At 46.4% G+C, this 23,052-nt stretch overlaps 1 protein-coding gene across 4 annotated transcripts in view; it reads left to right on the plus strand.

Annotated features, from left to right (window-relative positions):
* Positions 1 to 23,052, plus strand: part of SLC8A1 (solute carrier family 8 member A1) — a 324,738-nt gene that overhangs the window by 44,769 nt on the left and 256,917 nt on the right. For all 4 annotated transcript variants that reach the window (XM_032784448.2, XM_032784452.2, XM_032784449.2 and 1 more), the window contains exon 2: positions 8,510 to 10,343. In XM_032784448.2, the coding sequence (XP_032640339.1) occupies positions 8,548 to 10,343 (1,796 nt within the window). In that variant the 5' untranslated portion in view covers positions 8,510 to 8,547. The remainder of the gene's footprint in view (positions 1 to 8,509; positions 10,344 to 23,052) is intronic.

The raw sequence follows: 23,052 nt of genomic DNA on the forward strand, positions 1-23,052 counted from the left end.
TTAGACTTTAAAGCTTCAGCCTGCAATGTACAATCTCCAACACAATGGCATGGAAGCAAAATCCAGGCCTAAGGGACCAGAGGCAGCAGGACCTTGGCGTCCCCGTCAGGCTCTGCAACAGCCACTTCTCCAGTGTATCCTGGCAGCCCACTGTGCAACAGTCCCTGCTAGGCCCCTAGGCAGTTGGTCATTGCCAGGAAAGGGTGAGGGAAGCAGAGGGTGGGAGTTTCCCACCAGTGAGCTGGGAAGGCGGCTGGAGAAACACTTGAACAGCTGTGATTTCTCCCTGCTTCCTGCCCAGCTTCCCTTCCCCAGGGTAGCAGAGGACAAGTGTGAGCAAAGGTCTAGGGCTGTCTCTCTGTGGGGGGTGGGAGAGGATGGTTTGTTCCAGTTAGCTGTGAAAGCTTCCCATCAAGCAGTGACCAGCCCAGGGCCAAGCAGGGCTCCAGGGAGGTGGGACCAAGGGGCAGCTCTGCTCCAGAAGGGAGGGCAAGACAGCATAGCTGGCAAGAGTCCTGGGACATCAGCTGACATGGCAGTTACACCGGGGTGGATTGCCAAAAGCCAGGCCTGTCCCAGCCAAATTGGGAATGTTAAAGGCTTGTGGCCATGGCGGGGTTAATCTTACCCCCTCAGGTGGTGTCTGGGTCCCATAGGCCTGCTCCTGTTCACACCCAACCTCCTTGCCAAACCTACGCTTTCCATGCACAACAGCATGCCCTAGACTCCACCGCTCCCTATCTGCAGGGACTGCGTCCTCAAGCAGATGAGGTCAGACATACTTAGACTGCAACCCCTTCAGGGTAGGGCCTGTGTTTCACTTACACAGCAGGACCCTGAGCGTTAACTGCAGCCCTTCTGAGCTGCTGGCAAACATGTAATTCAGAACGATGGGGTCTGAGCATGGTTGCAGAGAGCCGGATGCGTGTGTGGTGTGACTGCTGTGCACCGCAGGTGAAAGGAAGCGTGCTCTGGCAGTGATGAGCGCGTTTGTGCATGACAAAGTTGGGTGATGGGGAGGCTAAAGGATGAGGTTGGTCTAGATGGAATATCTGTTTAACTGGTGCTTTCTTTGATTTTATTGATAGCATTGACAGGAAATGCAGTTGAGCAGCTTTCAGTCCAAACTAAAAGTTCTCAGCCACACAACTTCAGCTCTAGCGTGAGAACTCTTTTCTGCCCTGAGTATATTCCTACTCTTCTAGCCACAGCCCTACCCACGTGGGATCAGCTCTTCGAGTCATCCTCTTCCGTTCCAGTCTGTCTGGATGCAGTTCCTCGGAAACGCTACAGCTTATCTGATCCGTTAGCATGATACTCATCCATTCTGGCATGGGTCTCCCAACCCTTCTGAAAAGATCAGAACGAGCGATAGTAAACAGGGTGTTATCCTCCACTTCTAAGCTTAAGAGAAGGGCTGAGTCTCTGGTTACTGCTGTTGGTTGTTTGTACTGCAGTAGCACTGAGGAGCCCCAGTCACAGGTGAGGTGCTGTACAAGAGATAGTCCTGGTGACTGTGCTGGCCCCTCTGGGGTCAGTGAATAACTGGAGAGCAAGAAAGAAGACTGACTTTGCAGTCAGTTGAGACATTCTGTCCATGTGACTCACTGTAGAGGCACACGTGCCCCATGCATGCAATATTCTCACGCACATGGAGTGCGTGTGACCCTAGAATGGGATCCCCATGGACAAATGTTCAAAGAAGAACCTTAAAATGAGAGTAGAATGTGCACACAGGCCTCTGGTGGAGGGGAGCACAGGCTCCCGGCTGATATGATGGCTTCAAATCACTTCCCGAGTATGGGTTGTTTTGCACAGGTCCCTGCCAAAGCACAGAGCTGGCTGGCATGGGCCTGGAGACCAACCTTTTAAATAAAAAGTGCCCTCCATGTGGAAGAGGCCCCAAAGAGCCTCAGGCTGTTCTGACCCCCAAGGAAGGGGCCATGGGAAAAGGAAGCTAGGCCACGTCTCTGTAACTCTTGTAGCACATTCAGCTCTGGGCTGGAGAGATTAGGCACTCTGCTATCCAAGCCTGATTGCGTTCAGACAGAGCTAGTGTAGCCAGGGTGAATCAGATACCGATACTGTAGATTCAACCTTCCCAAAGTGGCTGAGGGATTTTCTGATAATGGACCAAAAAGCTCTAGGGTCTAGTTTGGATCAGAGCCAGTGAAGCACCTGGGACACAGTGGATCCCTTCCCCCTAGTTCTGCACAATCTCACACCAAATTATATTGGATTTATTTGCATTGCAGTAGCACCCAAGGACCTAAACTGAGACTGGGGCCATGTTATGATGAGGACTGTGAATATTGTGGGTCCTGGTTTTGTCTCATCTCTACAAACAGTGCAAATATTGGTTTCAGCCACTTCTTCCAACAGGCATGGGAAGAAGCTCCTGAAATGTAATATTAGTTTTGATCCTCTTTCAAAGTGTCTACCACATCTGCCCAGCTGGAGTCTCCAGGGAAGCTCTGTGTTCTTTATCTGCAGCCATATCTCAAAAATTAAAGATCCCTCTTTTACATAAACTGCTAAATAGAACTTCAAACAGTGGTTCCTTTGTTGCATCTGTCTGTTGAAGTAGGGTTTAAAAAACCCAACCCTACATTGAAATGCTCCACAGAATTACAAAGTTGGAGTTATTTATTACACTGTTGTTGGGGAATTTTATTGGCCAAAGCTGCCTAAGTTTGCCTCCTCTTAAGATTGTGGAGCAGGTCCAAAATGTGATGAGACTCTGCTGTTCTGTGTAACCCAAATCATTGCCCTAAACTGCTATGTTGTCTCATCAGCCATCTGCATTCTTCTCTTGCCAAGGGGATTTCACAATGACTGGCTGCTTCTTAAAAGGCTTTGAATAATTGTGCATGTGAAAGAATATCTGACTGGCCACAAAGAGAATCCACTGAATAAAGGCAAGTGGATGTTTCGTTCTTTGCATGGAAACAACTGCTCCTGCAGTTAGATACTATCTGACTTAGAGAGACAGTGTGGTCTGCCTGCTTATGTACAAAATAGTTCCCTGGAGCCTAAATGCAGTTTAAAAACAAACAAAACCTCTGGAGGTATTAATAGTAAACAAAGTTGATGCTGACTCAATCTGTTATGACAGCACCTTTATCACGTGTCCCATTTATCTCTGACTTGCCCCAAAAGTGAGAGACCTATAAAATAACAAATTCACCTTTACTTGTAGCTGACAGTCTAACTTGCTAAGAAAAAAGATATATCAAAAGGGAAAGCATCAACTTTCCAAGTGGTATCTAATCAAATAGACCCTATATTCTCCTTTTATGTTCACTTTTTTCCTGATTTTTCTACAAGCGGCCTGAAACAACATTACTGAGGATTTCTACCGCTTAACCGTAAACCATTCCTATGGGAAAGAATAAAGCATGCCACAAATCACTTGTATCAAAACAGCGCTTTCCCTGAATTTGCAACCTGGAGGACTTCTATCTGCTTCTAGAATAGTAGGAGCTCTTTGTAGCACCATCCTTTCTAACCTAAACAATTCTAGTCTTTTTTTTTCTTTTTCCAATCTCTTGCCAAATGGAAGTTTTTTCCATAGTCTTCACATTACCATTATAGTCGCCCATTTCTGAACTCACTGTTTTTTTGCTACCTTCCTTTTCTGATTTGGGCACCAGAACTAAACGCAGCATGTGAGGTGAGGTAAATCCACTGATGTGTGTAGTAGCATTAGAATCTTTTTTCCACATTTCCATCTCCTTCGCTAGACCTCCTCGCGTCTGTATTGACAGATACTGCAAACTGAGCAGAGGACTTCACCGCTTTGTCTTTGTGACATCCAGGTTTCTTTCCTGGGTGGATGCAGTAATTTAGAACTTGATAAAGGATGTGTGTGATGATGTACTCTGTTTGTCATTTATGTTCATAAGTATATTTCCATAACTGGAATATGCTTAATGCTAGATATGGCATGTGACATCCTTGCAAAGGTTATGATCTACTGAATATATTCGTCCTATTTGTATGCATATATCATTTTTATATCTGAAATTATGAGCGTTGGCTCTGGTTGTATTTGAAGTGTTTGCTGTAGGAAACACATGAGGGAGGTTTGGCTAATGTATTGTGAAGGGACAATACAAGTAATTGGAAGTAAGAAACAATGGACTTTGGCAGATGCCGATCTACATCTGAAATGTCCTGGAAAAGTTCAAAATAACATAAACAATGGCATTGGCCCGGAGAAAGCGGAATCATTCATGGACACATGACTTGCCCATGTGGCTGGAAACTCCATCTTGTTGCTGTGATTTTTGCACAGAAGAACAAAGGGGTTTCTGCCTACAAGAGAGAATATAAAAGACCTTGAAAGCCCCTCCATTTTGTCTTCAGCTAGCTTAAGAGATGGCCTCTCCACCCCGAAGAGATACCTGAAACAAAACTGTAACCATGAGGGTGTGTCATAAACAGATTGTTAAGGGTTAATGTCTCTTTTACCTGTAAAGGGTTACAAGCAGGGAACTGGAACACCTGACCAGAGGACCAATCAGGAGACAAGATACTTTTAAATCTGGGTGGAGGGAAGCTTTTGGGTGTGTTCTTTGTCCGTTGTGTGGTATTCTCTTTGGGGGTCTGAGAGACCAGACATTACTACAAGCTCTCTAAGTTTCTGTTCAAATAGTTAAGTAAGAAACAGGCGGTTTTAGTCTTTTGATTGTTTTTCTCTATTTGCAAATGTGGATCTGGCTGGTTAACTTTATATGTGTAGTTGCTGGGAATATTTTGATTTGTATTGGTACTGGGGAAAAGTTTCTCTCTAGTGTCTATAAGCTAGAGGACCCTGTAATATTACATCTTGAAGTTAGAGAATCTTTACTTTTCCTTTCTTTTATTAAAGAATTTCTTTTAAGAGAACCTGATATTTTTTCCCCCCTGGTTTAATCCCAGGGGTTGGGTTTAACTCACCAGGACTAGTGGGGGAGACAGGAGGGAGGAGAAGTGGAATCTCTGTTTTCCTTGAATCTGTTGCCTCTTTGTGGAAGGGAAGGGACATGCTTCTCTGTGTTGTGATTTTAAAGAGTTTGGATCAGTAGTCTCTCAGGGTAGCCCAGGGAGGGAAAGTCTGGGAGGGGAAAGGAGGAGGGATGGTTTATTTCTCCTTGGTTTAAGAACCCAAGGGATTTGGTTCTTGGGGGGTCCTCAGGGAAGGTTGGGGAGATCAGAGTTCCAAACACTATATTTTTGGGTGGTGGCAATGCTATCAGATCTAAGCTGGTAATTAAGCTTTAGAGGATTCATGCTAGTATCTTCATTTTCTGAACTCTAAGGTTCAGATCTGGGAAGATACTATGATATGGTGGCAGCTGGGTGGAAAGATAGAATCTAAAAGCCAGTAAGATTATTAATTTGCTTTTCTCTGCTAGTTGTTATAAGCAAGGGAAGGGGTGTTTTGTTTTGTTTTTAAACCTACAGCCAGAGATTTTTTTTCTTGCTCCTTTCTGCTGTGCATAGAGAGGGCTATTAAGGTTTACGAGGATCGTTTGTTAAACAAAGCAGGCTTAAGTGGTCAGCAACGCACTCCAGCCAGGACACATTTGTAAATCAAAGAGGGTTTTCTTTTGCTTTAACTCTTTCGGGAGAGGCTAGTAAGTTAAAAAGGACTCTGTTGCTAAGCAACTCCAGGAAGGCAACAAAGAACCAGCATTTCAGGCAGTAAACACCAGAGGGCACCTCTGCACAAGAAAGCAGGAACCATGAGTTCCAAGGAAAGGCCTGAGACAGGAATGAGCACGGCAACAAGCCACAGACAAAGAAAATGAACATAGAGACGGATAGAACTAATTAATGCAGAAATAGCCAAGGAAGAGGCAGCCCACAGAAGACAGAACTCCAGAGGGAGCCCACCGACAGGTTCTGGAACTAGAACAGGCTAAGCAACGGAACACAGCCAATCCTAACAATACTTCGCCAATAATTGTTCCACCACAAAAATTCCACCTACAAGGCAGGTGATGACACTGAGGCCTTCTTAGAAAATTTTGAAGAGCCTGCCTTGGTACAACATCTCTGAAGACCAGTACATGAAAGAGCTGAGCCACTGCTCAGTGGACCCTTAGCTGAAATGCCTAAGGAGAAATGAACGATTAAAACTTTTTCAAACCAAGGCCAGATACAGAATGGGGATAACACCTGAACATGCCCGTCGGCGGTTCAGAAACCTAAAATGGAAACCAGATGTGTCATTCTCCCGACACGCCTACCACATTGCAAAGAATTATGAAGCCTGGATATCAGGAAAAAAGGTTAACAATATGGACGGGGTGTGAGTCATTGCTGGACCCAGGTCATAAAGTACATTGGCCTGAAAAGGATTGTAGTTGAGATACCAACTAGGGTGAGAAGTTAGTATTTGTAACTGATCCTTAGTGAGTTAAATTAGCCTTGCATGTTTTTGCTCTTTCCTTGGTAACTTTTTTGCTCTGTCTGTTATTACTCGAAACCACTTAAATCCTACTTCTTATACTTAATAAAATTGCGTTTGTTTATTAATAAACCCAGAGTAAGTGATTAATACCAGGGGAGCAAACAGCTGTGCATCTCTCTAGCTGTGTTAGAGGGTGGACAATCTGAGTTTACTCCGTAGAAGCTTAATACAGAGTAAAATGGATGTATTTGGGGTTTAGGGTCCCAGAGAGACTGAATACTGGGTGCTGGGAAAGTTGCTGTTAACTGAGAAGCCCCTAGGCTAAGTGAACTGCAAGGTGGCATGGCCCAACCTCTTGGTCTGTGCTGGAGCTGACTAGTGTCTAGCTCAGCAAGACGGGAGTTGCGGGAAGCCTTTTCTGGCAGGGGAGTTTGTTCTCAGTGGTATCTCAGCACATCTAGTGACAGTCTTGAGGGTGTTTGACCCAACCTGTCACAGTATGCATAGTTCAGATGACTTCTTCCAGAGAGCATTACCTAGGGAGGCTGTGAAATCTGCATCATTGGAGGTTTGTCAGAACAGGGTAGACAAATGTCTGTCAGGGATTGGCTAGGTTTACTTGGTCTGGCCTCAGAGCAGGGGGCTGGGCCCTTTCAGCCTTACATTTCTATGATTGCCTTACAATTATCAGCCCTGAATGCCATCTGCCATTGTGCTGCCCATTCACCTTGCTTGGCTAGGTCCCTCTGAAGCTCCTCAGTCTTTTCCAGTCTTCAGTAACTTAAATAATTTTGTCCCATCTGCAGATTTTTGCCATTCTTTTCCAGACCATCAGTTAACGTTAGACAACACCAGTCCTTGTCTCTGCTCAGTGTGCCTGCACTCTAACTAGCAGAGACCAGTCCATCCTGTGAATCGAATGATGGCTGCTGAGGATCAGGTGTTTGAGCCCTGAATGAGGCCCCTATGCAACCCTCTTGGAATGACTATGGGAGGTGTAATTTCCAACTCAGGCAGATGTCTCGGCTCTAGAGTGAGCACCTGCAAACGGCAGTATGGCTGCAGCAGCATGGGAGGCAGCTTAGGCTTGCTCACCACCTACAAACCTGTCCAACCCCATGGCACATACTTGGGTGGTTAGCCTGTGCCACAGCCGCCATCCAACTATTTTCAGGCACTAGCTCAAGGGGAGCTAGGGCACGTTCATCTAACTGAGCTGGGATTACTCCTCCAACTGCTATGCAGCCCAACGCCTAGTGCCTTGTAATGTATGAACGAAGTGGAAGAGCCTCTGGAGGGCTTTGCCAGGTGTGCAGGAGGGAGCACTACTTTGATATGGAAAGTGAGCAGGAGAGAGTCTCCCTCCTAAGATGTGCAAGAGGAAACTCTGCTTGGATACACATTTGGTGTTCTGCCAGGGAATGTGCAAAGATGAATGATATTGTGGTTTATTGCTGAGGAAGTAGCATGCGATCATATCATTAAAGACTTCATCATAAGGTGTATGCATGAGGGACAGAGTTAAGGTTAAACATGCAACTTCAGTGTTTCTTAATTCAGTTGGTCAGCTGAGACCCCTTAATATTTCCTTAATGTAGATATCAATTTTGGGGGTGGGGTGGGGGAGTTGGAATGGAATCTTGGATTGAATATGATTATGGTGGCAGTCTGTAGGTTTTACATGTACTTATTTTGCAGTAGTAAATAATATTGAACAGAATTGGTCAAAATGCAGAGACATTTGGGGGAATTTCTTTGTTTATACATTGACTTTCAAAAAACTATTTCATCTTAATTTTGAAATTGGAGAATTTCTGCTTTCTGTGCTGTAGTATAATGCTAATCTAAAATGGAAGTAGATTTTCAACAATGAGAGAATTACTTCAGAAATAGCATTAACATGTACCTAGGTTCAGAAGCTAGCCTCATCCTACTATTATAACAATTGTGCATGGTGGATCTGCAAGCATTGGGATTTAAGTGACAGTTCAGACATGTTATAATTGTATTTGATAAATATAATTCACTAGATTTTTCAAATGCATAAATAAGACCTCAATAGAATATCTTTTTTGACTTGAGTAATGCTTCTTACTTTTGTGTCTGCAGGTAGGAAGACATTTGGAAGTTGGTCAGACAAAGCTATCATGTTGAGGTTAAGTCCTTCACCTACCTTTCCTGAAGGTTTTCACCTTTTAAGTATTGTGGCACTCTTGCTATTCCATGTGGACAAAGCACATGCAGAAAGTCCAACAGAAGCACCAAACACCACTGAAGTATGTACTGGTACATATTATTGCAAACCAGGTGTGATTTTACCGATCTGGGAGCCCCAAGACCCTTCATTTGGTGATAAAATTGCTAGAGCTACTGTCTATTTTGTGGCCATGGTCTATATGTTCCTAGGTGTATCCATCATAGCTGACCGCTTCATGTCCTCGATAGAAGTCATTACATCCCAAGAGAGAGAGATAACGATCAAGAAGCCCAGTGGTGAGACCAGCAAAACCACAGTGAGGATTTGGAATGAGACTGTGTCCAACCTAACGTTGATGGCTTTGGGTTCTTCAGCCCCGGAGATTCTACTGTCTGTGATTGAAGTATGTGGTCATGGTTTCACTGCGGGGGATCTTGGACCGAGCACCATTGTAGGCAGTGCCGCCTTTAACATGTTCATCATTATAGCCATATGCGTCTATGTGGTTCCAGATGGAGAAATAAGGAAGATTAAGCATCTACGAGTGTTTTTTGTAACAGCAGCTTGGAGCATCTTTGCCTACACTTGGCTCTACCTTATTTTATCTGTCATATCACCCGGTGTTGTGGAGGTCTGGGAAAGCTTGCTCACTTTCTTCTTCTTTCCCATTTGTGTGGTATTTGCGTGGGTAGCCGACCGAAGGCTTTTATTTTACAAGTATGTCTACAAGAAGTACAGGGCTGGCAAACAGCGAGGCATGATCATTGAACATGAGGGTGACAGGCCATCATCCAAAGCTGACATTGAAATGGATGGCAAAGTGGTTAACTCCCATGTGGAAAACTTCTTAGATGGCACCCTGGTTCTGGAAGCAGATGAGAGGGATCAAGATGATGAGGAAACAAGGAGGGAAATGGCTAGAATCCTGAAGGAGCTGAAGCAGAAGCACCCTGACAAAGAAATTGAACAGCTGATAGAACTAGCTAACTACCAGGTTCTGAGCCAACAGCAAAAGAGCCGAGCCTTTTATCGCATTCAGGCTACTCGGCTAATGACAGGTGCTGGCAACATTTTGAAGAGACATGCTGCGGATCAGGCACGGAAAGCTGTCAGCATGCATGAGGTCAACTGTGAAGTGGTGGAAAACGATCCTGTCAGTAAAATCTACTTTGAGCAGAACACCTACCAGTGTCTTGAGAACTGCGGCACAGTAGCTTTGACCATTGTTCGCCGAGGTGGTGACTTGACCCATGTCGTTCACGTTGACTTCAGAACAGAAGATGGCACAGCCAATGCAGGGTCTGATTATGAGTTTACTGAAGGGACTGTGGTCTTCAAGCCTGGCGAGACACAGAAGGAAATCCGCGTTGGCATAATTGATGATGATATTTTTGAGGAGGATGAGAACTTCCTCGTTCACCTCAGCAATGTGCAAGTTAGCACTGAAGCACTGGATGAAGCAATGCTGAAGGCCAACCATGTCGCAACACTTGCCTGCCTGGGGTCACCCTCCACTGCCACCGTTACCATCTTCGATGATGATCATGCAGGCATCTTTACCTTTGAGGAGCCAGTCACTCATGTGAGCGAGAGCATTGGAACCATGGAAGTGAAAGTGCTGAGAACGTCTGGCGCTCGAGGAAATGTTGTTGTGCCCTACAAAACCATCGAAGGCTCAGCCAGAGGGGGAGGAGAGGACTTTGAGGATACTTGTGGAGAGCTTGAATTCCAGAATGACGAGATTGTGTAAGTACCTCCTTTTTAACATCTTACCAGTGCAAAATGAACAAATGGCATTTATCATGCCAGACGGAGTACTGCATTCCAAACACATGCCATTGTGCTACTGCTCCCATTGCCACAGATCCTGAGTGGTCTAGTGCGCTGCTCCCACTAGCCCAGTGAACCCCAGATAGAGCAGAAGTGCAGCAAAAACCCAGCCCTGGCATGCTAGGTGGTGGAGCCTCCATGCAGGAGACTTTGTAAGCCTGCATGCTAAAGTGGAGCTGTGTGTGGGAGAGTGGTTAACAAAGTAGCATGTAAACAATAGGTAGCCAAGCAGAGAAGACCCACGTGGAGGGGGGCAGCAGGCGGATGTTGTCATTACCCTATTGTGACAGTGGGCCTATGTTATGAGAGTCTGAAGCATGCATAGTGTAGTATCCACCCCAACTGAGTGTGAATGTGTCTCAAGCCAAACACAGCCTTTTCACTAATACTTTGCACCAGTTCACAGGGTTACTCCTGCCATTCACTTTTTGGAAAATGTCTTTAGTGGCTTCTTGTTCAAAATGCTGCACACCTAGGTTGCCGTTGGCATCAGTGACAACATGAAAGATGTCTGTCCTGGGCCTTAAGTAAATGTTTCCATGTGGGGAAGCAGTGACATGAACGTTAAGCCAACAGCCAGGTTTGATGGATTGGAAATGCAGAAGTGGTTAGGGGGAAATGGTGCTGCTACATGTTGACTGGTGAGCTGGACTAGGGAAAAATCACACCTGCCTTGGCATGTTTTATTGTGATGTGTGGAGAATGTAAATCCTCAAAATGCTACAGTGGGAAAATATCCTGAAATACGCCTCGACGACAGCAAGAACCTCTCCCTTGTATTGTGCCTTGCTCCTCCCAGGGACACAGAAAGGGCACAAAACCTGATCAACTTCAGCCCTAGGCTCTTTCTAAAGCAAACACCATATACGTGGGCCAGTCCATACAAACAATGGTCTGTTGCAAAAAATCACTGTAGAATTTGGAGTGGTTCCTGACAAAGGGCAGTGCCTACCTAGGGGAATCTGGGAGGTTGACTAGAACATCCCATTCAATCCATACTACTCATTTTGGTAGGACACCAGGCACCCCAGTACAAACTGATGGATTGTGCCTTTTGTTTCTTGCGTTATTTATAGCTGCTCTGAAGGTACAGAGGACAAATGATTTATAAAGTTTCTTTGAAGGTTAAGATTTATGCCGGGTGCCAGACTGACAGCCTAAGGGACAAAAATCAGGATTTTTAGCATTTTTCATTTATTTGCTTGAAAATTTCACACACACACATTTTGGCCAGGGAATTGTTTGAACTCTGTTCTCTGTGTGTTCAAGCCTGTTCTGTGATTGGTCACCTCAGAGTATTTCTCTTCTCTAATTGTCTGAGTGCAGCTGTAATAACCAGGGGAAATGCTTGATCAAGTGACTAGGCCTTTGATTTTTCTCCAGGAGAGCCAGGGCGATGTCTGTGGAGACAGGATGAACTAGGTTAGTAGACTGAAGAAATTTTGGGAACCGTTTAAACATTAGTGCCAGCAAAATCAGGCTACTGCCGCCACACCCTAGGCTGGGGGTGGATGTAGAGTTCACTTCTTCTTGACACAGTCACACACAATAATTGTGAAGTGTGTGAGATCATGTGGTCCCAGCCACCAAGTTTGTGGCCAGATTTTTGTCTGGTTTATTAGATTTGCTCTGAGCAAGGGCTCTAGTAGGGGTTTCATGCTGTTCTTGCTGTGAAGGGTGCGGGCGTGTGTCTTTATCCACCCTGTTAGCTGCATTAGTGCCTGGCTTCTGCTGTGGGATTTGGAGAAGGCAGTCCTTGGGGTGCTGTCTTGGGAAGCATGATAGTTTGTACCCACTAGCTGCATTGATGAAATGCGCTGGCTCAGAGTGACTGTCCCCTGTAGCTATTCACCACTTACTGTCCATTCGCAGTCACTGCAGTTGGAGTCCTGGATGCTCATGCGGTGATAATCACTCTGACAATCAGATGCCCAAGGAGGGGCTCAGGCTAGAACTACAAGGGGCTGCATGTGTTGCAATGCTCAGCCCTGCAATGCCTTAGGCACCCTCCGCACAGCGGAACTCGCAGCCCCGAGTTGGGGGGCAAGCTCCCTGTGCACTGGGGAGAGGTAGGCACCTATGAATGGGATTGACAGACTCCTCCAAGCTGACCAGGGAGCCGCCGAAGCTAGGCAGTGCGAAATGCTGCGCAGTGAGTCCTCTCCTGGAGTTCTCATCCCTGTCTCCCAAAAACCAGCGAGAGAGAGCCCCCACCCCCCAGCCAATGACCTAGTGGGTAGGGGCACTCCTCTGTGAAGCCAGAGACCTCCTTCAATTGCCCTCTCTGCCTGACTTGGAGTAGGGACTCGAACTCAGGTCTGCTGCATCCCTGGCAGGTACCCTGTCACCAGGCTGTTGGGGGAGCCATGCTCCAATCTTGCCTGCTGAAGCTGCTCTGATTTGTCTACATAGTTCACTGTTCTTTGTGATGGTGCAGGAGAGACTCTATAGCCCAGTGGTCAGGGTGTCCCCCCCCTCCTCCCAACCCCGCAGCCTGTGAGAAGAGTTACCTTCAAGTCCCTGCCCCTAGAAATACTGACTTGTGCAAAGGGAACTGCACCATTAAGAGACTGACAGAGCCTCATATCAGAATGGCCTGTGGGTGGTGGGGGCACTCAGCTGGGAGGTGAGACCTGTTTCAATCCCCTGCCTCAAGCCCCACAGGCAAGGTAGGAAGGAATCTGCCTAGTTTGAGAGGCCCACTGGGGCTAGGAGACAAGTGAGGGCATCAGGCAGTGGCAGGGCTTGTGTTTTTTGTGTGTGCCCAGTAGCAGAAACTTAGGCACCTAGAGCGTTAGGTGGCAGCTGAGCTGTGGTTTTAGGATGTCTGCCTAAATGTTGGGCACCCAAATGCCATGTTGGGCACCCAACTGCTTTTGTGGATTTTCCCAGGGAGCCTAAAATTCAGACCACCTCCCCCTCATTTGAAAAATGTGCCCTAATCAAAATAAGTGGTTATTTCAGCAGAATGTGCTGGTGATGGGCGTGAAGCCTGTTTATGGTATCAGTCCATTTGGTAGGTTCTTGGGGGTGGGGAATGTGTGTGTCTAACTACAGCGATAGAGAGTAATATAATCTGACTGGATTAGATTAGATCTCTCCTGACACCGCTTCCTTGGCCTTGCTGAGGGTCCAGGATGCCACACTAGATGCTATTGATCAGTATAAGACACAAGTGAGAAGCAAAGCCAGATAAGATAGATACATCTATGACAGACAACTAGATGGAGAGAAACAAGAGAACTGCACCAAAATGGCTAACGTCAGCTGTAACCAAGGAGTGTCTGGGTGCCTGGCTCATCTGGAAATGAGGCCTTGGTGTCTGATGCACAACACCCCCACCCCACCCCCCGACCTATGTAAAGTTCTGTTTGCTCACCATATCTAGAGAGGGTTCTCCATGTGTTTGGTGTCCCTTCCTTGGTGGTGTGTGCAAAATCACCATGATACCAAGTAAAAACTGTTCATCTTACGGGCATTAATATGGATTTCACTGTAATGGTGGCAAAAAAGGCCTCTGGTGCTAAACCAACTCCTCATGTGAGAATAATGCTGAGCACAGCAATGGCAGCGCTGTACAAGGAACACCAAAGTAATGCTGTTTTGTTTTTACTCTGCGTTGCCAGCATCCCTCTTGTGGATAAGCCACAGAGAGACACTATCTCTAACAGGAGCAAATTAGCAAACAGAAAAAAGATGCATCTAAACATGTTGGAGAGGGTAGGGTACAAGGGTGCTGGAGCAACTTGTATTAGTGGGGGTGCTGAGAACCATTGAACCAAACTGTAAACCCTGTGCATGATGGAAACTGCTCCCCTACTTCCAGCACCTATTGTAGGGATTGGTAACTACTTCCATGCTAAATCATCCTGATCTACATGGGAAATGTATATTTGTAAAATGCACGATAATGGAGGCCATTTCACATAGACTTGTCAACACAGAGGCTCAGTGCACGGCAAGCTGGGGGTAAATCTACAGAGCACTAGCCTGTTCTGCACTGACAGGCTGTGTTCCCTGCTGTTGTGCACTGACAGTTCCATAGTGCATTTAGTGCGCACTAGCAGGGTTCAGACGGTGACTTACTGAATGACAGGTGAGTGCAGTGTAAATTTACTCCCCAGCTTCGGTTTGTCCATATTGAGACGGAGAGCAGCAAGTGTTGCTGTGACGCACCAAAGCCGTCTTTTGAAGAAAGGGTCACGCAATGCACTTTGAGAAGTGAAAGTATTCAGTAGCTGTTGTCGTCAGGAAGCTGACTCCAGCCTTATCTTGCATCACTACAAATGATTAAAGCTGGCTTGTTAACTGTTACAAGAACATCAACTAGTAATAAGTGCTATGCAGTGTTGCAATAGCCCTGTTGGTCCCAGGATATTAGAGAGAGAAGGCTGGAGGGAGTATCTTTTATTGGACCAACCTTTGTAGGTGAGAGAAGTGTTCAAGCCACACAGAGCTTGGTTTTGGATCAGTTTCGTGTAAGTTTCTCTCTCTCTCCCCAGCAGAAGTTGGTCCAACAAAAGAGATTTCCTCCCTCACCTTCTCTCTGCAATATTAAAATGTGCAGTCAGGGTCTGATCCTGTCTCTCGATATAAATTGCCATAACAAAACAGACCCTGGTCCATCTAGTTAATGTTGTCTTTGTTGGTAACCAATGTCTGGTGATTCAGAAGATACCAAACATAGCTGTACACTTAGTCTGCTTTGTGTGGAAATATCTTCACCTACCACAGACGATGAGATCATCTTATGCCCTGAAGCATGGCGATTGACATCTCCACTAAACTTGGCTGCAAACTTACACAGAACCGGAGAGGTTCTGTTGTGGTACTTTCTTAATTGAAAGAGCTCAGTTAAAAATCTTATTTTGAAGCCCTCACCCCAAGCCTTGAAATCGGAAAGAGATACGGAACTAATTTTTTTTGTGATCAGTAAGATATTAGCTGGGCAGATGACTCTTTCATCAGGACTGAAAGAGATGCTGTACATAGAGGTCTGCATAACTGGGCAGACTCGCATTTCATATCAGGCTTCTTAATGCATCCTCGGCCTTAGGAATTGGCAGATCTAGTTGTATAATGTTGGATACCTTACCCGAGGAGGTTGTGAAGGCTAGGACTATAACAGCGTTAAAAGAGAACTGGATAAATTCATGGTGGTTAAGTCCATTAATGGCTATTAGCCAAGATGGGTAACGAATGGTGTCCCTAGCTGCTTATTGTCAGAGAGTGGAGATGGATGGCAGGAGAGAGATGACTTGATCATTGACTGTTAGGTTCACTCCCTCTGGGGCACTTGGCATTGGCCACTGTCGGTAGACAGATACTGGGCTAGATGGACCTTTGGTCTGACCCAGTATGGCCGTTCTTATGTTCTTATAATATTGTGTATTTATATTTATAACAGTCCTATAAAAACACACCTCTCGCAGACTCCATGACTTGACATTTTGGACCCAGTGAGATCAGTTCAACCATGTTTTGTGCATTTCTTAATGCACATCACAGCAGATACAAATCTAGCAGTCAAATGCCATGACACACACAACCTGCTAAACCTAGCACTTGAGAGTGCTCCACTTCTTCCCAGACATCAGACCGCAGGTATATTTTTGCCAAAAAACTCAGTAAAGTATATACACACTTTGCAATGTATCCTGAAGAACAAGTATGGGCAGTGTAGGACCAGGTGTCATTGTGTGTTATCTAAAAGTGTGTGTGTGTGGGGGGGTTTCTGTAGGAAATAGTTCTAAAGAAATAAAGTACAGGATGAGTCCACCCAGGCTAGCATCATGCCTCTGACACTTCTTCTCCCCCACCCCCCAAATTCTTAAAGGATAAGATTTGGGTTGATGGACATTGAATCCTGTTGAGTGATAAGCAGCACTATGTGTTAGATGCTTCTCAGTGGCAGTTGGGGTTGGTATCTAAGTAAAATAAACTCAAGGCATATGTGCAAAGGGATTTGCTTTGCAATTAGTTTTCTCTGTGTATAAAACCAGATTCTTTCAAGATGGATTGAGTGAAAAAACCCACCTGTTTTACGATGAAAGGACAAATTGCCACCAGAGGCTAAAATGATCAAGTGTGCAGAGAACCATTTGTGTCTTTCTGGATGCAGGCTCCTGGATTTCCCTCCAATGCATTAAGTTATAAGCAGAAGGAACCAGTTCTCTTGGCTGGAGCTGTATTTTGTTTGACCTGGAACTGATGACTTTTTTAGAGGGCTCTGGAGTTAGAGGGAACAAGTCTTTCTATAGAGACTCCGCAACAGGCAGCGGATGAAATTTGCTGCTCTTTCATAAAGGCTTAAATTCTTTTGAGGCATGAAAGGGGCCTGCAACAGGGATTGAGGTTGAGAAGCTCTGTAGGGGGTGCTTCCTTATTTGCTATATGTAGCAGAAGGCATCTCTGTGCTAGCCACATGGAGGCTGGGACAGAGAAAGATGAACCATAGAACTGCTTATCCATTGCCTACAAGTGGTCCAAAACACTGGGCAAGAGATGCAGGGGCCGGAAATCCTCCAGCTCAGCAGCTAGCACTGCAGCCATAGAATACAATGGACACTGTTGCAACCTGCAGAGAACCACTGTGGGTTTGGTTTCTAAAACTGTGTGTGCATAGCTGCACACCTATTTTGCATGTCCGATGACTGACTGTGTTCAGCTAGACACATAGCTGGCCAGTTACTTGTGACCTTACCTGATGGACACATGCAATTACCTGATTTGTGTAAGCATGTTGAGACACATTCTTTCATTCTCCCATTCCTGACCTGCATGCCACTTACTGTTGGCACCTAGAATAGCAACTGATAAATCAGGATGAAGAGACTTGGGGTTTGATCCTGTCACGCTTAGTCCCCTGTGTAAGCCTAGTCAGAGTGCTGGTGTAACTGATTGATGGATAGATGGGCTCCACATCTGCATCCAGCACTGCATTCCTTTCCCCACCCTTAAGGGCACAGGTTTAATTTGTGCTGTCTGCCCAAATGAACCATTTGTGCGCATGTGAGAGTGAGACCTGACTAGATTATGTCCCCCGATTGGATTGCAGATAGGAAGGCTGTTATCAGCCAAAGCAGGTTGTATCAAAGGATAATAGGAGTGGGGCAGGGGGAAGGGAAGAGAAATGGTTGGTTCTAATTGCTTCCCTATTAAGAACTGACACATTTTGTCAAGGACAAAAACTGTTTCCTTATTTGTAATGAGCTGTTGTTGGCAATTTACCACTGCCAGCTGCATCTCAGTGGTTGATTAAGGGAACTTGGAACTCAGATATGTAATAACTCTCTAAAAACCATGTGAGAACTAGTTATTAGCTTCATCAGGGTCTGTGTACACATCCGCTGTGCTCCTTTATGAAAAGCTACCCATTCAATGTATTGTAGTAATTTATGAAACACAGGACCCATTCTGGTTTACATATTAAAGCAATCATGCCACCACCCTCAGGGGTTCTGTGTAACTCACCCGCAGGGCTTCCTCTCAGGGTGCAGAAACTTGGCACCTGCTGGGGCAGCCCCTCACCCCAGGCATGGAGAGGAGAGAGACTCAGCCTTTTCGGGGTGTAGCTTCTTTCCACTCTGTGCAGCCAGACAGTCTGCAGTGCTGGCAGTTGCACGCTGGGTAGAGCTGTGGTTCTGCCCTTCCCCACACCCTTCCTGCACAGGGGGAGCATCTGGGACAGGCCCTGTGCTCCCCTTCGGTACCTGCAGCTAGGATCTGGGCAGCCCCGTATGGCCTCACTAGGTAGAGGTGGAGAGCAGAGGAATCCTTTCTCTCTCCTGCTATGTATGGCCCTAGCAGTAGGGCTCCACATTTGCCATCCCCTAATCGCTGCTTCACCAGATACCTTTGCAAGTCTGTGGTCTCTGTTCACATTGTTTATTGTGCTGAACCTGAGTAATTCAGCAGTGGGCTTAAAAAACAGAAGCACCATATTGACCTCTGAAGACGGAAGCCCTCTTTCCAGCCACAAAACATGGGCTTTATTGACGGAGGTACTTGAGTGCAGAGCCATTAGCTTGTTCCTGATGGACAGAAGGTCACAGCTTCAGCCTGCACTGATTGTCACTAATATAGCTACTGTCGTGTACAAGGTGGAACAGAAAGCCCACAGCTGATCAGTGTCTGCACAAGAGAACTGTTTAGATAAGCAGCGAAACATCTGCTGCTGTCAAGAGCCATGCACAGGGAGGGGAGACGAAACAAAAGAGCTAAGTGGCAGAGTCAGCACCAGATCGTCCCCCAAGAGGTAAGTCTCAGCCAGGAGATCTGTTTGCCTCAAAAGAATACAAGAAGGTCACCTTGCCCTTTGCAAGAGGAGCAGCAGGCAGAGGTGATAGATGTGCCTACTGTGGCTGGGTGTCTTCTACATGCTCCCAGCGGCTCTGCTTCTCCCACAGAGATGAACCCAGATTCACCAGGGAGGTTGCAAGTGACCTTCCTTGCACCAAGGTGGCCAAGCAGTTGTCTGGTCCCTGCGTGCCCCACCCTTATCCTCAGGAGTCCTTGTGGGAAGTCTGAAAGCTGAAGAGATCTTCGCAATCTTTCTGCTCAACAGTTCTGTATCTCCATGTTTGACCACATGGCTCTTGATTGGGAAAGCTTGCTTAAAAAGGGGCCTTCAAAGCAGAATACCTAGAGGAGCCAAAGAATTGTCAGGCTACCAAATGGGTCTTTGGGGCATGCACAGATCACTCTCCACCCAGGATACAGGGGTCACTCGTGTCTTCTCCTTTGTCCAGACTGGGATATTGTGCAGGTTCAGTGTTCACTTTAAGTGAAGGGTCTGAAATCTCAATACAGGAAGGAATTGGCCTTGGTACCTTGCGCCCTGGTTTATAGGAGATCTCAAACGTTGCCCTACTCGGAAGCTTGGCCTGGTCCTTGCAGAACTTCTTTGAAGCCAGGAGCTCTGTCCCTGTGTGTCCCCTCTCTTGGAGGGTCCATCACCTTGGCCAGGCCAGACCATCCATCTGGGACTTGGGAGCATTGACAAAATATGCGCGAAAGGAGAGATGGAACTGGGGCCATGTGTCTCATTGATTAATTCAGGGTTTCTGAGTTACAGCCCAAAGGCCCAACTGTAAAGAGTCCAGCTCCTTACATGGGAAAGTAATCTGAATGCAGAATCCTTGACATGGCAGCTGGAAGAGGCTTATTTGGCCATCTTGTCCGTTCCACTCCCAATTCTCCATTGTTCCCTACAGTCAGCCCTTCAAGACTTGGCCAGTCTAGGTTTGAAGGTGCTGGGGCTTCCAGCGCTTTCTTGGGAGGTCAAACAAACCTCCAGTCTGACAAACTTCAGTGTCAGGAAATTGACACTAAATAGCCCTCTACTCCTCACACACGTCCCTTGGGCCACTCTCACCTTCCTCTCCTCCCTGATATTTGCACCTGGCACCCCATTATGTTTTGAATGTACATGCACATCAGCCTTCGACTCCTCTGCAATTCATTCTCTGTCTCAGAGAGACAAAGCACCTGCCTTCCCATCACTTCTACTGCACTGTTGCTTCAGGGCTCAGTCCGCAGCCCAGCAGCTAGCCAGGGTTGCTTGTTGAATGCAGGGTAGGAGCCAGGCGAGGTTGTTTCCCCAAGGCCACAGAACCTCTCTACCAGGGAGGAGTGAAGAACAAACGGGCCTGTGTTTCGGCACCTTGGGCCTGGAATTAGACAGAGATAAATGGCTCTTTCATCCTGCTGAGCTTCCTTCTTGTTGACCAGTGTTACTTGGTGCGACAAGAACAAATTCATCAGGCTGACAACTCAGAGTGGCAGTAAATTGATCCACGAAAGTGTTCATCGGCCCTGAAACTTCACTTGCAGGCTGTAGCCTGAAAGAGCGAATGGCTAACCTGTCTAGCCCACCTGTCAGTGCCCTAAGTGAAAAGTTCCAGCAAACATTGCAAGGCAAATTAAACCTGCCAGCAGTTCCCTTTTGCAGGCTCGTTTCCAGTTCTCTCTGGTTCAGGCTGCTCTCATATTGTGGATAATTCAGAAAGTCCACATGTTGCCTGTAGACCCCTAACATTTTGCCATTTCCTGACCTGAGTGCCCAGCAGTGCAGCCCTGACATTCTCTTAGCTGTGGGTTTTAATAGACCATTTATTTTGGCAAGCCTTTACAGAGGGTATGGAACACAGTACCCAAACTGCTACAGATGTAGAGCCCCAAGACACCCCTTGAACCTTCGCTACAGCCAGGCATTTCATTTACAATCTGATTCTGCATTTTGAATCCTAGTTTTGCTGTCCATAATATTGTGCTGCCATTTCCTAAATACACCACTCTCCCAAAGTTCAATACAGGAAAAATATGTGCTGCAGGGAGCCTAGCAAAATTTAAGGAAGTAGGAAATCCTCATCTACATGGCAGAGCTGTACTAGTTTAATCTGAGGCATGAGCTGGTTAAAGTGGTGCAAGACTATTATATCCTTACAAGAATGGCTTATTTTGGTTTAGCTATGTTTTCTGTCAACTAGCTTAAGCTAAACTGAAATAAAACTATCCCCATAAGGATTTGCATTTGGCTTAACTGAATCTGCTTAAATCATGCATTAAATTAAATTGTGCAAATTTTCTATGTAGACAAGCCCTAAGTTGATATCACTCCTATATAATGTTCAAGTAATATAAACAAGGGCAATTGTTCATGGGCCTATTGCAAGTGGCTCCTTTACCAGCTGGAGTGCTAGTAGCTTTCATAGAAGATTAGGGTTGGAAGGGACCTCAGGAGACCATCTAGTCCAACCCCCTGCTCAAAGCAGGACCAACCCCAACTAAATCATCCCAGCCAGGGCTTTGTCAAGCTGGGCCTTAAAAACCTCTAAGGAAGGAGATTCCACCACCTCCCTAGGGAACCCATTCCAGTGCTTCACCACCCTCCTAGTGAATTTTTTTCCTAATATCCAACCTAAACCTCCCTCACTGCAACTTGAGACCATTGCTCGTTGTTCTGTCATCTGCCACCACTGAGAACAGCCCTTACTGGGCAGCACAACTATGGGAAGTGATAGTGCAAGAAATGCTGCTGAAAGATGGACCAGGGAGATCTCACAGCCTCATGATATCAAACATCTTCCCAAGTTATCTGTGAACTTCTCAGCAGGCCTCCCATCCAGCACCTTCCCTTACCTCAAACAGCTGGACAGTGCAAGAGCCAGAGTCAGCCCTTCTCTTCCTCCTCTAATTAGACACAATCTAAACTTGCTGTCAGGAATTCCACCTATCCAAGAGGGAAATGCAGCCTGCCAAGATGAGGGCAGCTGATTTAAAAGGGGGAGAAAATGGTGCTGGAGATGTGACAAAACTTTCTATCTAGGTATGGCAGCAATATTTAATTAATTACATACAATTAAAAATGTTATATTCCAACCCCTGAGAAACTGCAGGCTGGGAGAGACCTTGGACTGAGATTGTGAAGGTGCTAATGAACTCTGGAAGCTCCAAAGGCAGCAAGACTTATTAAACCTTGATATAGGTGGCAAATCTAATTACAAGGATAAATGGGATAAGGCAGTCCCCCTAGATCCCTGGTGCCCGATTTAGTGTTGGCAGCTTCTGCCTCCCTGTGCATAACACTGAATGACTTCAGCTAGGCCTGATTCCCTCTTTTAGGGAAAACCTGCCCCGCTGTGTGGGGGCCTGGCACGGCAGGCCTGGCTGGCAAGGTGCCTTTGTCAGCATGAGGAGGACACTCGCAGCAGGGGCCTATTGACACACAGGATCTAAAACAGCCCCTGGGCTGTAATACAGGACATTGCCAAGGGATCTGCTTCTGATGGCTTTGGGTTTCCTGAATAAACAGGCCTCTCCTCTCCAGAGCACCATGCTGCACCCTCAGCCCCTGGGCACACCAAGGTGCAGGCACTGGCAGAAACCTGGGAAAGGAGGGAGCCCCTGGAAGTATCACCTGGGACAGGAGAGGGTGAGGGATTCTGAGCATGGTGAAGGCAGCAGCTGGCCCCACACAGATCTGGCAGCTGAGAGAGACCTGGGTAAAATGTGGGCATACAGCCTTCACCTTGGATCTCCTGCTCTATGGAATTACTGGAACTGATGGCTAGTCTTTTCTGCTCCAACCCTGAACGTGCCCAGGGGCTCACACAGTGAGCCAAGCCCCTGCGTAAAACTGAGGACCTAAGAGAGGGAAAGCCCCTTTAACATCTCTCACCCAAAGAAATCAAACACTTTGAGCTCTGGGCTGCATCTGGTTAAGGACTCACCAGCTGTGCTGGAACAGCGGTGGTGAGAAAATGACTTGGAACAAAAGGCTCCAGTTTTGTTACGTTAGGTGTTAGTCTTAGAAGGATATTTTTACTGTTCGTAACCATTTCTGTCCCAATTCCTTTTGCTTGGTTTCACTGAAACATTTGCTCTGTTAATCAGCTTAATCTTTTTATTACACAGCCATCTCCATGCTATGCTTACAGCGGAAAGGTAAGATCCCCAGCTGAACTAGCAGGCTGGTGCTGTGTAGTAGTGAACATAAGGGGTATGAATGAGAGGCACCGAGGATTGTACTCTTCCCTTCCTGGTCTGTGTGAACCCCCAAAGCATCACAACGGGACCCTGGCTGGGGTGGGCCATGGCTCTGAGGTGGGACAGTGTGTGTGCT

Source organism: Chelonoidis abingdonii, unplaced genomic scaffold, assembly GCF_003597395.2.
Source record: "Chelonoidis abingdonii isolate Lonesome George unplaced genomic scaffold, CheloAbing_2.0 scaffold0001, whole genome shotgun sequence".
NCBI classification, from domain to species: Eukaryota; Metazoa; Chordata; order Testudines; family Testudinidae; genus Chelonoidis; species Chelonoidis abingdonii.